This window comes from Tachypleus tridentatus, chromosome 4 (genome assembly GCF_004210375.1).
Source record: "Tachypleus tridentatus isolate NWPU-2018 chromosome 4, ASM421037v1, whole genome shotgun sequence".
In the NCBI taxonomy this organism is placed as follows: domain Eukaryota; kingdom Metazoa; phylum Arthropoda; class Merostomata; order Xiphosura; family Limulidae; genus Tachypleus; species Tachypleus tridentatus.
The window spans coordinates 106434437-106449334 of record NC_134828.1 but is presented as its reverse complement, the minus strand read 5'-3'; the positions used below and the strand labels follow the sequence as shown (position 1 = coordinate 106449334).

The window sequence follows — 14898 nt, the reverse complement described above, 5'->3', positions numbered from 1 at the left end:
ATTCACCATCTAAGTCATGTTCAGAGCTTGATGATTATGAAAAATCTGAAAAGTTTTTTTGTTCATTGAAATATTTATCATGTGCTAAGACTTCAGTTTTATCTTTTGGTGAAAAAAGGTTTTTGCTTCATTCCTTCAGCTAATGTACCCTTCTTTTTCTGCTCTATGACTTACAATGAGAAGATGACTCAGACACAATGCTTTCAGTAGGTTGCAAATTAATGTTTTTCGTATGTATCATCAATTGATGATAGCTACGTCGAACACAGAGCATGAAATCATCAGTTGATGATGGCTCCCTTTTTCCAAGTAAACATCAATTGGTGATGGCTGTCCTTTAAGGGCTATCAAATAAATTATAATAACAATTCAAATATAAAAATTTTTGATGCTATAAAACTCTATCAGAAATCAGTTGTATACCCTTCTATATATACTGTTCTTGTACATCCATTTAAGAAGTAATTTAAAGCCTGGATGCCATCTGTAAACTTATTTGATATATGCAGACAGAATATTAACATTGAAGATATCAGTTGTGGTTTTTGAATTTGTTTTGTAAATAAGGGTATTTTACATCTGCCATGAGACATGTGAAAGAATATGTAAATATAAGGACATAGATAAATTTGTTGGTTGCTTTAAGTGAGTGTGACACAGGTGTTAATTCAAGCTAAGGACAATGATGAACAAAGTTTCCAATACATAAAATGAAGCTTGCTTATTCATAACTATAGGCCATAACTTACCAAATCAGTTTAGCATATAATTTGCTGCTCAAGTTCTGAAATAGAATTTATCAGTATAATTAATTTTACTTTTCTGTCAATATATATTAAACTGGTTGTTGTAACATAGAACTATACTTTTTTTATGATATCAACTTCATCTTAAATATAGGCACATGTAACTAGTAATAATAAACACTAGTATTTATTTTCAGTATTTTTCTTGGTTAGACAATGTAACAGTCTTAATATTAGTAACTAAGATTTAACATATAGAGTAGTAATTATTTTGATAAAATTAGTTTGTTGTAAAAAATACTGATTTAATATTTTTATCATCCTTAACCTCAGAATAACGTGAATGCTGAATATTTCACACTTCTAAACTTATTACCATTTAACGTGTTAAACAGTTTCTAAGTAAATAAATGTTGTATTCTGAAAGTACAGGATGTTTGGAAAGTCACTGTGCACTTATATATTTATTAACAGAGAAGTTTCAATATAGAATACAGGAGGTAAACATGAATGACAATTATAAACAAAGTTGAAAGTGACCCCCGTTGGCATCAATACAGATCTGGATCCTTCTTATTTTGTTTCTAAATACCGCTATCAGTTGCTGGCTTGAAATAGACTGAAAGAATGCTGTTTCAAAACTGCACAGTGATTTTCCGAACACCCTGTACTTTAATATTGTAGCCTAACCTTGTACTCAGTCTTTATTTTGATCAACACGTGTTATTGGGTTGTATTATATCTGCTATTGTGCAGCTGTATAATGTCAAGAACTGAATAGTGGCTATTGACACTTTTTTCTTCACTTATTCAGTGTACAGGTTTTCTCATAGTGACTACAAATTGCATTCACACTAACAGTATGTTTTACAGTTTCTAAGTGTTTGTGGTATACTGTAAATCAGTGACTGTAATATTATTTTTGTGTTTATTTTCTTTTTATTAATGAAAATTCTTTATTTCCATAAAACAAGAATAGTTTATGTTAATGAAATGCTTCTTTCTTTTTGTGAATCTGCCAGACTATCTATCATGTATGTTGAATCTGCCAGACTATCTATCATGTATGTTGAATCTGCCAGACTATCTATCATGTATGTTGAATCTGCCAGACTATCTATCATGTATGTTGAATCTGCCAGACTATCTATCATGTGTGTTGAATCTGCCAGACTATCTATCATGTATGTTGAATCTGCCAGACTATCTATCATGTGTGTTGAATCTGCCAGACTATCTATCATGTATGTTGAATCTGCCAGACTATCTATCATGTGTGTTGAATCTGCCAGACTATCTATCATGTGTGTTGAATCTGCCAGACTATCTATCATGTATGTTGAATCTGCCAGACTATCTATCATGTATGTTGAATCTGCCAGACTATCTATCATGTATGTTGAATCTGCCAGACTATCTATCATGTATGTTGAATCTGCCAGACTATCTATCATGTATGTTGAATCTGCCAGACCATCTATCATGAATGTTGAATCTGCCAGACCATCTATCATGTATGTTGAATCTGCCAGACCATCTATCATGTATGTTGAATCTGCCAGACCATCTATCATGTATGTTGAATCTGCCAGACCATCTATCATGTGTGTTGAATCTGCCAGACCATCTATCATGTATGTTGAATCTGCCAGACTATCTATCATGTATGTTGAATCTGCCAGACTATCTATCATGTATGTTGAATCTGCCAGACTATCTATCATGTATGTTGAATCTGCCAGACTATCTATCATGTATGTTGAATCTGCCAGACTATCTATCATGTATGTTGAATCTGCCAGACTATCTATCATGTATGTTGAATCTGCCAGACCATCTATCATGTGTGTTGAATCTGCCAGACCATCTATCATGTGTGTTGAATCTGTTGAATCTGCCAGACCATCTATCATGTATGTTGAATCTGCCAGACCATCTATCATGTATGTTGAATCTGCCAGACCATCTATCATGTATGTTGAATCTGCCAGACTATCTATCATGTATGTTGAATCTGCCAGACTATCTATCATGTATGTTGAATCTGCCAGACTATCTATCATGTATGTTGAATCTGCCAGACTATCTATCATGTATGTTAAACCATATAGATGTGTGAAGTAAATGTTTGTAATAATAAAATTACTTTTTTTATATTATGTTATTTCAAAAGTAATGGCATACATATTTACTTTCTGCTTTAAAATCTAAAACATAAATTATAAAAAAGAAACTGCATGAACTGTTTTCTTATTTGTTATTGTTTTTAAGAGGTTTGTGCTCAATGTTGAAGTATTTTAACTTTGTTTGAAAGTTCTTAAGTTAATTTATATGAGTATTCCTTTTTTAGTGACTTTAAATTCAGTAGGTATTTTTTCACCTATCCTTTATCACTGTAGCTTCCACTTTCTTTTTCCCATTGTACATATTTTACTATCATGTGTTACTGGGTGAGGAACTGCTTTATCTTTCTTAAGAACCCAAGTATAGAATTGTTGTTGTTGAGGATGATAGACCTTGAATCCTCATCTGTCTGTTTTCATGTTTTGGCTTTCCACCTCCTGGTGGACATGTATTTTGATTCTACAGACTAAAAATGTTATATTTTAAATATATGCGGATCTAGGATGGTTCATCTGATGGCTTTGAACCAGCCACATTTCCTTGTGTTTGTGTGATCCTTACTCTTGCTCCATGATGTTTTTTTGCCCCTGAAAATTGTTGGGAACCTATTAATGGTCCCTACATCAGTTAGTGGATGAATAGGGTCTTCTACTGGTTTCCATCTTGGTCAGATTGATTGTTTCTGTTTCTTTTTTAGAGATACCTTGATGAGTGAGTTGGTCTATTTGTTGAAGCTTCTATGTGTTACATATGACTGTTTTTTTTTTGTCACATGATGGTCATAGGCATCACAGAGGTATTTGTATCACAAATTTGATGTCATCCATTTATTTTTGTTGTTGTTGACATCTATACCCCTTTTAGCTCGAGCAGCTGACTATAATCAGACCTTGAATTTCGGGCTGACCAGTGTCAACAGCATTGGTATCTGCAGTGAGTTGCAACTATTGATGTACGCCTCACATTTCTTCACTGAAGATTCATGGGTACTTCTTTTTTTGATATTAAAGTTGGTTTCTTTCATTAAAATCTCCACCTTCATTATTCTCTCACCCTGAACAGAAGGGGTGTGTTTGGGATACGATTCTTGTTTCATTGAATAGCTATAGTGCCAGTGGAGGTAAGTATTATTGGAAATACATTTTCAGTTTAGGAGAGTACTAACTTTTGTTTAATAATATATTGTTTTTAACCAATAGTAAGCTAAGGTTTTTATCTACCAAATGATGTACTATATTACATTGTTTTCTGTACAGAAAAATGCTAGTTTACTTTCCAGAACATGCTTTGTTACCATGGGGAACATTTTGACTAGCTTGGATGAATTGTAATGGTTTTTGTCCTATAGTTATTAATATGTTTTTATTAATATTATGTACACAACATATATTTGTATATATTTTTACATTAATATTGTTATTAATACTATTTACCTGATGGTTAGGGTCTTTGACTTGCAATCTGTAAAGGAATGTTAATCCTTTACAGCCATGTGGGAATTATAATATGATGGTCATTTTGCCATTCAGTTAATGTAACCCAAGAGTTTATTGATGGTGGTATTGAATAGTTGCCATCTCTTTAGTTTATCACTTAAGAATGGGATGCCTTACACTTTAGGTTTCAGTCATATGGTGGTATTTGTCCTAAGTAAGAAATCCCCCAAACAAGAAAAAAAAAACTTAAGTTAAGTTAGTTGAAGATGTAAAACATTCATTCTTAACACTCATGTGTCTGAAGAGACAAAAACAAACAAACTTAACAATAAATCAATATTCACAAGTTTTGTTTGGTAACTAAATATTTCTTTTGGTACATAAAAAGTTTTAGGACTCCACCTGGGAGGCACATAAGAAAGTAGTTAATTTTTCACCTTGTAAGATGTTAAAATATTTTTTTTAAGTTCACTTTCTGGTGTGTGTGTTTTTTTTTAAGAGTTACAGTGTTTTGTTGATTACATTTATATATAGCTGTATATATTCATGAATCTTGTATATAAATATTTCTATGCAGTATTTGCCCATTTTCCAGTTAAGTTAGATGCTTGCTTTAGTTTTCATTAAATAATTCAGATCTGTTGAAAAATTACAAGATGTGATTGAAGTTAAAAACTTGTACCTATTGGAATTTTAAAAAATTTGAGGGTTACAGAAAGGAATGAGATATTTGAGCAGTTATTTATTATTTAAATTAACACATTTCACTATGCTAGAGATTCTTGGAATACGAAGCTTGTATTTGATTAGTATAAATTGTTTATTGCTATTTTTTCTAAAGAATGACCCTGGTGTTTAAATTTTTAGTTTGGATCCAGAACAAAAAGAACATCTTATTGAAGTTATTGAAAAGCTGTTATCTGACAAAACAACTGTAAGTCCACTTTTCTAGTTTACCTGAAGAAGTAATGCTTCTATAGATCAAATATTTTGACAAGTCATAATATTTAAACATAATTTTCAATTTCAATACAATTTCTTACTTCCTCTCACAAAATATCTTTTCTTGATCGGCACTGCCAGATGTTTGCAGGCAGCATCTGGAATGGTATGTCATGTACAAAGCTGGGGTGCATGTCACTCATTTCTGGTGATATATGTCTTCTGATCAATCTTGAAGTGATTAAGGTGTGCAGATGAAAAGTGGGTGCTGGTTATGACGGTGGTATCATGCTTCTGTTGGTGGAGAGCTGCTTCATTAACATTTGCACGTGGGTATGCAGAAGCAGTGTGTGGAAGGGTAGTGGTTTTTGTTGAAAATTGTGATGATAGAAAGCATTGCTAGTCAAGAAAAGCTATTTTGTGAGATGAGGTATCTATTGAAAATATATTTTCACTTTGTAAAATGCTAACTTTTAATGCATAATTTAAGATTGTATAAAATTTGAAAAGGCGAATGTTTTAGTCAAACCTAACGTTTCAAGTGTACTTGTTGTCCCAGTAGTAGATACAATTTAAATAAAATGCAAGTACACTATAATTGAAATAATTTGAATAGAAAAGTTATTAGGATATGTATATATTTTTTAATAAAAGTAGAAATTTTATGAATTATTTATTCTTACATAAATGTGAGAGATTTCAACAACACTAGTGGTGACAAATGCCTTTTTGTTTGATTAATTTCATTGATGAACAGTTAGTGGTGGGTAGTGCAGTAATGGCTTTCGAGGAAGTTTGTCCTGAACGTATTGATCTTATTCATAAAAACTACCGTAAGTTGTGTAATGTGGTGGTGGATGTGGAAGAATGGGGTCAACTGGTCATCATTCAGATGTTGACCCGTTATGCAAGAACCCAGTTTACAGATCCAAATAAACATGTGAGTAGCAAATATATTTTGTGTTGCTAATTAGTTAATGTTTTTCAAGAGTTTGTTGTAACATACTTTTGTAATTTTAAGGGTATGATTTAATCTAAGATGCTAGTTATGTAACTTATAATTCACTTGATTAACCTTCGATCATGTGTTTAATCTAGCATTTTATTGTAAATGCAATTTGTATTGTTAATCAGTTGATTTTTTTTTATAAGTTTGTTGTAATATATTTGTGATTTTAAGGTATTACTTAACTTTTTTCTTAAGTTTGTTGTAACATAAAGAGGTATGATTTAATCTGAGGTGCCCATTATGAAATGTAGAACTCACTTGAAGAAGTTGAAGATAAATCTTTCTATGAATCTGATGAGTCGGATGGAAAGAACCAGGAAAACAGACAGAAACTTTATGTGATGGATCCAGATCATAGAATGTTATTAAGGAATAGCAAGCCTTTACTTCAAAGCCGAAATGCTGCTGTAAGTGTGGCTGTATTAAATGCATTATTTAAAATAAATCAAAGTGTTCCTACTTGTATTAAGAATTTTTTTTTTAGTGCAATATTTTTGAAATGGCATTTCAACTACAGTTTGTCTATTGCAGGGGTTCCCAACCTTTTGGCACTCGTGACCCCTTACCTAAAAGTTTGAAACCCATGTGACCCCCTACTTAGGGCTTACTATCAGCAGCTTAATTTTTCTTTTATTTTCTGTGAAGAAGAGGGAAAGAAACATCTAAAAAAATATTTAAAAATTCTGTAATTATTTATTAGCAAATTAAATCACATTGGTCCAACCTGAATTCACATAAAGAACATATATTTCTTAAAATAATATTAGCATAGGTTTGAACAGCTATCCAACCCAGCTAGTGAGATGCCTGATGTTGCATTTCAGCAGCAAGCTTTGAAATTCGTGGCCGAGCGTTTGTTAGAGCCAGTCTCATGTCATCTACAACATCCAATCTGTTCCTATTCTTTGTTTTTATATTGACAAGAGTGGAAAATCCTGCCTCACACAAGTAGGTAGAAGCAAATGGAACAAGGACACGTAAAGCTATCATGCTGACTTTGGAGTATGACTGATACATAGCGCACCAGAACTGAGTTAAGGATTTCACCTTGAAGAGATCACGAGCTGAAGAGTCGTTCCTTAGATCCAGAAATTCATCTTGGATATCATCTGGGATGCTGGATACATCAAGTTCAGTACAAAATGGGTTCCTTACCAGGGCCTCCTGTTCCTGTGATAGCTCAGGGAAGTAAAGCTCGACTTCCTTTTCTAGAGACTGAAGATGTTCGGTAATCTCATCCTTGAGGAACTGGTCCAGTTGGATCTGAGACTCATCCGTCACTCCACAAAGTTTTTCAAACATAGCAATGTTTCCAAGATTGGTTTTCTGACGCCAGTTCTGCAGTTTGGAAACAAAGGCCGGAAGACTATCTTGAAAAGGAGAACATGTGTTTCCTTCATTGAAGCTTCAAATTGAGCTTGTTCAGCTGGTCAAAATGTCGGCTAGGTACACAACCCTTTTATTCCATGCTTCATCTTCGAAGTGAGCTACAAGATCTTTCCTTTCTTGAGTCTTCAGGAATAGCTTTATTTCATCTTTCATTTCAAAGACACAATTAATAATGTTTCCTTTCGACAACCAACGTACTGCTGTGTAGAAGAGAAGGACTTCGTGGTCAGCATTCATGTCTTTGCATAGTTCTTTGAATAGGCGAGTGTTGAGTGCTTGAGTCTTCACATATTTACAATTTTGATTACAGATTCAAGCACTTCCTGCAGAGAGGCAGGGAGAGTCTTACTGGCGAGAGCATATCGGCGAATCATGCTGTGGATGCCCTTTGCTTGAGGTGCTAGCTTCTTCACTCTCAACTGGAATCCTGATTTAGATCCCAGCATAGCCGGTGCCCCATCCGTACAAACCCCACACACGTTTTCCCATTGAAGATCTTCGTCTCAAAAAAAAGTTGAAACTTTTTCCATGACATCATCAGCTTTTGTTGTGGTTTCAAGTGCACTGCAGAATAAGAATTCGTCTTTGATGTCACCTGAATTAATGTATCTCACGAAGACAAGCAACTGAGAACATGAACTTACATCTGTTGACTCGTTGAGCTGAAAGGAGAACAAAGGGGAACCCTTGATTTCAGTCAAAACCTGTTCCTTCACATCCATAGACATTTTAGAAATGTGCCTCTGTATAGTATTATTTGACAGGGATACTTGCTGCATCTTCTTTGCACTGGCTTCTCCAAGAATAAGATTTACTGCTTTCATCATGCAGGGTTTAAGAAGTATTTCTCCAATCGTGTGAGACTTTTTTTGTTTAGCAATTTCGAATGCAATCTAATATGAAGCTTCCACTATGGCTGCACTCTGCTGCTGAAACGACCCACTTCTATCGATTCTTTGGCTTTTAAGACACCGTTCATGCCATTTGAAGAAATCCAAACCCTTCTTTGCGTGTTCTGGATGTTTCGTCTCAAGATGACGCTTGAGTTTTGATGGTTTCATTGACTCTGCATTCAGGACAGCATGGCACAAAACACACTGTGGTTTCTCGATGCCGTCGTTGGCGAGGACAGTGGTGAAGACAATGTTGAGGTAGCATTCTGAGTATCTGCACCATTTAGCCATGGACACAGCTCACCTCTACTGCTTACTTATCTCCTTGTTAAAATAAAATAAAAATGTTGAATAATGAATGTTTTGGCAACTGTAGATCTTACACTGACTACTTGTGGGGGGTGCAGGTAGAGTAATGATGGGGTAAGTATTGGGAGGGAAGGGAGCGTGGCCAGTCACGTGATTCGTCATCCACCAATCAGCAACAGACATGTGACTCATGTGTCCACAGTGAGCACACACACACTTAATCACAGCTAAACAGACACACAAGCATACGTGCATGCTCGTGCACTCACATACTCGCTACTCACTAGTACACACATACGCACAATTGCAGACACATACACATTCACACAGGCACACATACATACACCCACAATATCACCTAATGACATTGAACTGACGTAGCACACATTTTACTTTGCACCGAAACAAAAAAATGTAAGAGCATGAAAATGTAATTGATGAAATAAAATTAATGTTATCCTAAGCTACTTCTAACAAGGCTACGTGACTCCCTTGCCAAGGCTTTGCGACCCACCGTTGGGAACTCCTGGTCTATTGTGAATTGTAACTGTCAAGCAGTCTCACTCAATATCGTACATAACTCAGTAGGTGTTATAGCACGTGAAGTATTAATTTGCATTTTGTATGACAAAAAAATTATGTAAATTGCATAATAGGTGTTGGCATTTGTCAGCAAAAGTAAAATTTGAAAATGATTTGTGTTTCAAAATTGTTTGAACATTTTTCTTTGATCATTAAATTTATTATAATTTCACATTTGCAAGAAAACACATTAAAAAATGAAATATTTGCTTTGAGTTTACACAGTTTTTGTACTGGATATAGAGTATGCTGTTTTATTCTGTTACAAATGTAGCATTACAAATAACATGCCTGAGGACTAAACAATTGCAGTGCATGTCCTGCCATTCTTTTGATGTTCTTAAGGGATCTGATTTTCCAAGTCATTTGTAGGTTTTGTGAAATGAGTTAATTATTTTGGTGTGTCACTCAAATGACATCACCATCTGTATTAGTAAATTAAAGGAATACAGCTGCCAGTAAAACTCCTTGCAATACATTAATGTGATTGAACAGCAGTAGAGCCAGTAATGATTTACTTTTACATAACACAGAGTTGCCCAATTTAAATCATTTGGATAAGAAACAAAAAAGAGTATGTTTAATAAGCTTCTAACTTGGACTGATTGGTTAGGTGCATTGCCCCTACTATGTAACCACCAAAGTAACCATGAGATTAGCCATACTGTAACTTTTGATAATGTATGCATTACAGAATTTTGCATACTTTCTGTAAACGTTATAAAACTTTTGTACACAACATATGAAGTTTTTAAATTAAGTATTAAGATTTTTAAAATTAACGATCTGCCTGGGAATTTTTTTTTTTTTAGAATGTTGACTATCTAACATGCAAAGTAATTTTGATTTTAAGATTAAAGATATTTGTCTTCATCTGCAGATTGTCAGATTTTATACGCATAATTGCTATTACCTCCTAAATAAATATTATGCATTTTTAAATAGACAAACTGTATATTTTATCTGTTATTTTCTCTATCTTAGCTATACAGGATTTATCAATTTGACTGATCTTGTAACCAAGATAAAAAATTAAAAATCTAAGTTGCTCTTTTTTTTTTTTCTTCCTCGAATGACTACATTCTGACAGGAAATCATAAGTGTTTGTTCTAAATAGTTTACCTCTCATAACAGTAGACATCTATTTATATCTTGTTTTATTGACCTTTGAACTGTGTCTGACAAATAAACCTGTTGCAAATCATGAGGCATACATGCAGCTAATGAAACCATGTCGAATAACATAAAACTGGCCTTTAGAAGGTACAGGTGTCTTACTGTTCTTACTCTTAATACAAGCATACCAATATATTGTAAAATACAGTGGTATTTCAGATAGCATATATTGTGTGTGTGTGTGTGTGTGTGTGTGTGTGTACACATTAAAATTAAATTTAGAATTCTAATTATTTTTTTTTAAAGCATAGAACAATAATAACAAAAATAATAAAACAAAAAGCAAACAGTAATCCCTACTACTTGTAATCTTACATAGTTTTGTACTCGCACATTGTCCTTGCTAAGCCTCAAAAGTTTGCACACACAGTATGTAAAAAACCTCTTGTAAGTTTTATTATGTATTCTAAAATAATAAATTATAAATTACTATGCTGATACCAGTATAATTTATTAAATTTCCTAAATATGTTGTATTTGGGTTTAAGAAACCTTATTACTGCACTAAATATTAACTTGATCACAACTTTTCAAACTTTCCTGTGGTTATATAAGGGCTTTCCCCATATAAATATTTTAGGGTGTTTGACTGGAGTACATAGTTCAAAAAGAGCTGTTTTGATTGGTTATATGCTTAAGAGAATGACCATAAATAAACAAGTAATTTTGACAGAGGAAGAGGTGGGTGGAAGCCACTGCTGTGGGTTTGATATATATAATGATATATCAACAAATAGAAAAGATAGGAGAGTACTATCTTGTCACTATTCGTAACTTCAGTTTCTAATTTGTTTGAAACTATCGACTTTATATTTTATGAGGGCCACAAATTAATTTGAGTGGAAAAAGATGAATCATGCACCACATAAAATATTATGCAATTTTTAAAAAATATTTACTTTTGACCTAAGAAATTACGTAATATATAATACCTAGATTTAAATTATAAACTACAATTTTATTCCAACTTATGGGTATAATTTGTAAAATAGTAGTTTAACCCTTTTATGACAGGCTTGGCATAAATTATGTACACATTAACAAGTTAAGTATTTTGTACTATAATCTCTGAACCTGATGATAACCAAAGAAGGTCGAAACATTGTTCGCTCCTCTACATTGAATTTTCTCTATCCATACTAGCTGTTTTACACAAAATATATTTACACTATAACTTTTGATACAAAGTGTGTATCTTCACAAAATTTGGTAGATTTTGGTAAAATCAGAAGTATTTTGTACACAAAAAATTCAGATTTTGAATAAAATATTTGAATATTTTTACTAAAGATTTGTTTGTGAAACAAACAAGAATCTCAAATATTATTTGTATAATCTCTAAAATCTTCTAATTACATTTCAAACATTTGTTTTCAGTAAGACTTTATATTTTGTTACTTTCTATACTCTATGTGGGGTCTGTCGCTTGACCAACCTTGTAATTATCATAAAAAATTAGGAAATAAATATAAATTTTGCTTTTTTTGTGCTAGAATGACTACATATTATAAAATGAAAGTAGCTTGAATGTATTTCTCACATTGACCATCCAGTCATGTTTAGCTAACATTACATAACTATATATATATTTCTTACATTGACCATCCAGTCATGTTTAGCTAACATTACATAACCATATATATATTTCTTACATTGACCATCCAGTCATGTTTAACTAACATTACATAACTATATATATATTTCTTACATTGACCATCCAGTCATGTTTAGCTAACATTACATAACTATATATATGTTTCTTACATTGACCATCCAGTCATGTTTAGCTAACATTACATAACTATATATATATTTTTTACATTGACCATCCAGTCATGTTTAGCTAACATTACATAACTATATATATATTTCTTACATTGACCATCCAGTCATGTTTAACCAACATTACATAACTATATATATATATTTCTTACATTGACCATCCAGTCATGTTCAGCTAACATTACATAACTATATATATATATTTCTTACATTGTCCATCCAGTCATGTTTAGCTAACATTACATAACTATATATATATTTTTTACATTGACCATCCAGTCATGTTTAACTAACATTACATAACTATATATATATTTCTTACATTGACCATCCAGTCATGTTCAGCTAACATTACATAACTATATATATATTTCTTACATTGACCATCCAGTCATGCTTAGCTAACATTACATAACTATATATATATTTCTTACATTGACCATCCAGTCATGCTTAGCTAACGTTACATAACTATATATATATTTCTTACATTGACCATCCAGTCATGTTTAGCTAACATTACATAACTATATATATATTTCTTACATTGACCATCCAGTCATGCTTAGCTAACATTACATAACTATATATATATTTCTTACATTGACCATCCAGTCATGCTTAGCTAACATTACATAACTATATATATATTTCTTACATTGACCATCCAGTCATGCTTAGCTAACGTTACATAACTATATATATATTTTTACATTGACCATCCAGTCATGCTTAGCTAACGCACATAACTATATATATATTTCTTACATTGACCATCCAGTCATGTTTAGCTAACATTACATAACTATATATATATTTCTTACATTGACCATCCAGTCATGCTTAGCTAACATTACATAACTATATATATATTTCTTACATTGACCATCCAGTCATGCTTAGCTAACATTACATAACTATATATATATTTCTTACATTGACCATCCAGTCATGTTTAGCTAACATTACATAACTATATATATATTTCTTACATTGACCATCCAGTCATGTTTAGCTAACATTACATAACTATATATATATTTCTTACATTGACCATCCAGTCATGTTTAGCTAACATTACATAACTATATATATATTTCTTACATTGACCATCCAGTCATGTTTAGCTAACATTACATAACTATATATATATTTCTTACATTGACCATCCAGTCATGTTTAGCTAACATTACATAACTATATATATATTTCTTACATTGACCATCCAGTCATGCTTAGCTAACATTACATAACTTGCATTGATGCAGTAAATGTACATTTGTATTACGTATCCAGTAATATAAAACCGACCTTTAGTCTTCTCTGTCTTGGCTGTTTTAGCAGACCAGTATTTTGGAATATGCAATCATATTTCATTTATTATCCATTATATATGTATATAGATTATTACTATTTAAAAATAAATTAATAAACTTCTGTATTTTAAGAAAAATAACAAAAAGTCAAGAAGTACAACAAACAATTATTTCTTCTCACTATGACTTTTGAACTTGGTTGCTGCTGGACATAGGTTGCTTAGCCTTTTAAAGTGTTGCACATGGAATATATCACATACAGTTTTTTTTTAGGTTTTATGTATACATTTGAATAACCAAAAATAGGATAAATGACTATACTGATACCATATAGTTCCACTATAATTTATTAAGCTTAGCAAGTGAGATGTATTTACATAAAAAACAAACAACAACTTCAAGCATACTGAAGTCACAACCTACTTTCTTGAAATCTTGGTTTAAAAAAATGTGGTAGCCTTTTCACAGATGAAAGTAGCTGAGAAAACCACAAGGAGACATTCTAAGCTGCTGATTGGTTATTCACATGTCATATAACTGTATATGAGAGATCATTTTCAAAAATGAAAAAGAGGTGAACAGAACCACTGTGTTTGATTCAGTAAAAGAGGTGAACAGGACCACTGTGTTTGATTCAGTAAAAGAGGTGAACAGGACCACTGTGTTTGATTCAGTAAAAGAGGTGAACAGGACCACTGTGTTTGATTCAGTAAAAGAGGTGAACAGGACCACTGTGTTTGATTCAGTAAAAGAGGTGAACAGGACCACTGTGTTTGATTCAGTAAATAAGTCATATCTCGGTGAAATAAAGAGATATGAAGGTTCATGTTTTATATTCTATCTTGTTAATATTAATTTGAGTTCCTGATTTGTACAAAACTATAGACTAAGTATTTTGACATCACAAACATCTAATTTTAAATAGTGCTGCTTTCAACATACCATATGACTCACTAAAATCTGTATTTAGGTATTATCTTTTAATATTTACTTTCAAATTAAGAAATTAATTAATATATAATATTAAAATTTGAATCCCAGTCTACAATTTAATACGAAACTTAATGATATGCATTCCAAAAATAGTAGTTCAATAAAATTTAAAAATGAATCCAAGTCAACAAACATGATGACATGGCATTTGATCTATGACTCGTCAGGAAAGGGTTAATTACCTTTTGAATGAAGTCTACA

The 14898-nt window shown here is 32.3% G+C and overlaps 1 protein-coding gene across 1 annotated transcript in view; it reads left to right on the top strand.

Annotated features, from left to right (window-relative positions):
- LOC143249844 (AP-3 complex subunit beta-2-like) overlaps positions 1-14898 on the top strand; it is a 92967-nt gene that overhangs the window by 21944 nt on the left and 56125 nt on the right. The window contains 3 exon segments of the mRNA XM_076500389.1: positions 5174-5240; positions 6006-6188; positions 6509-6664. Of these exon segments, the coding sequence (XP_076356504.1) occupies positions 5174-5240; positions 6006-6188; positions 6509-6664 (406 nt within the window).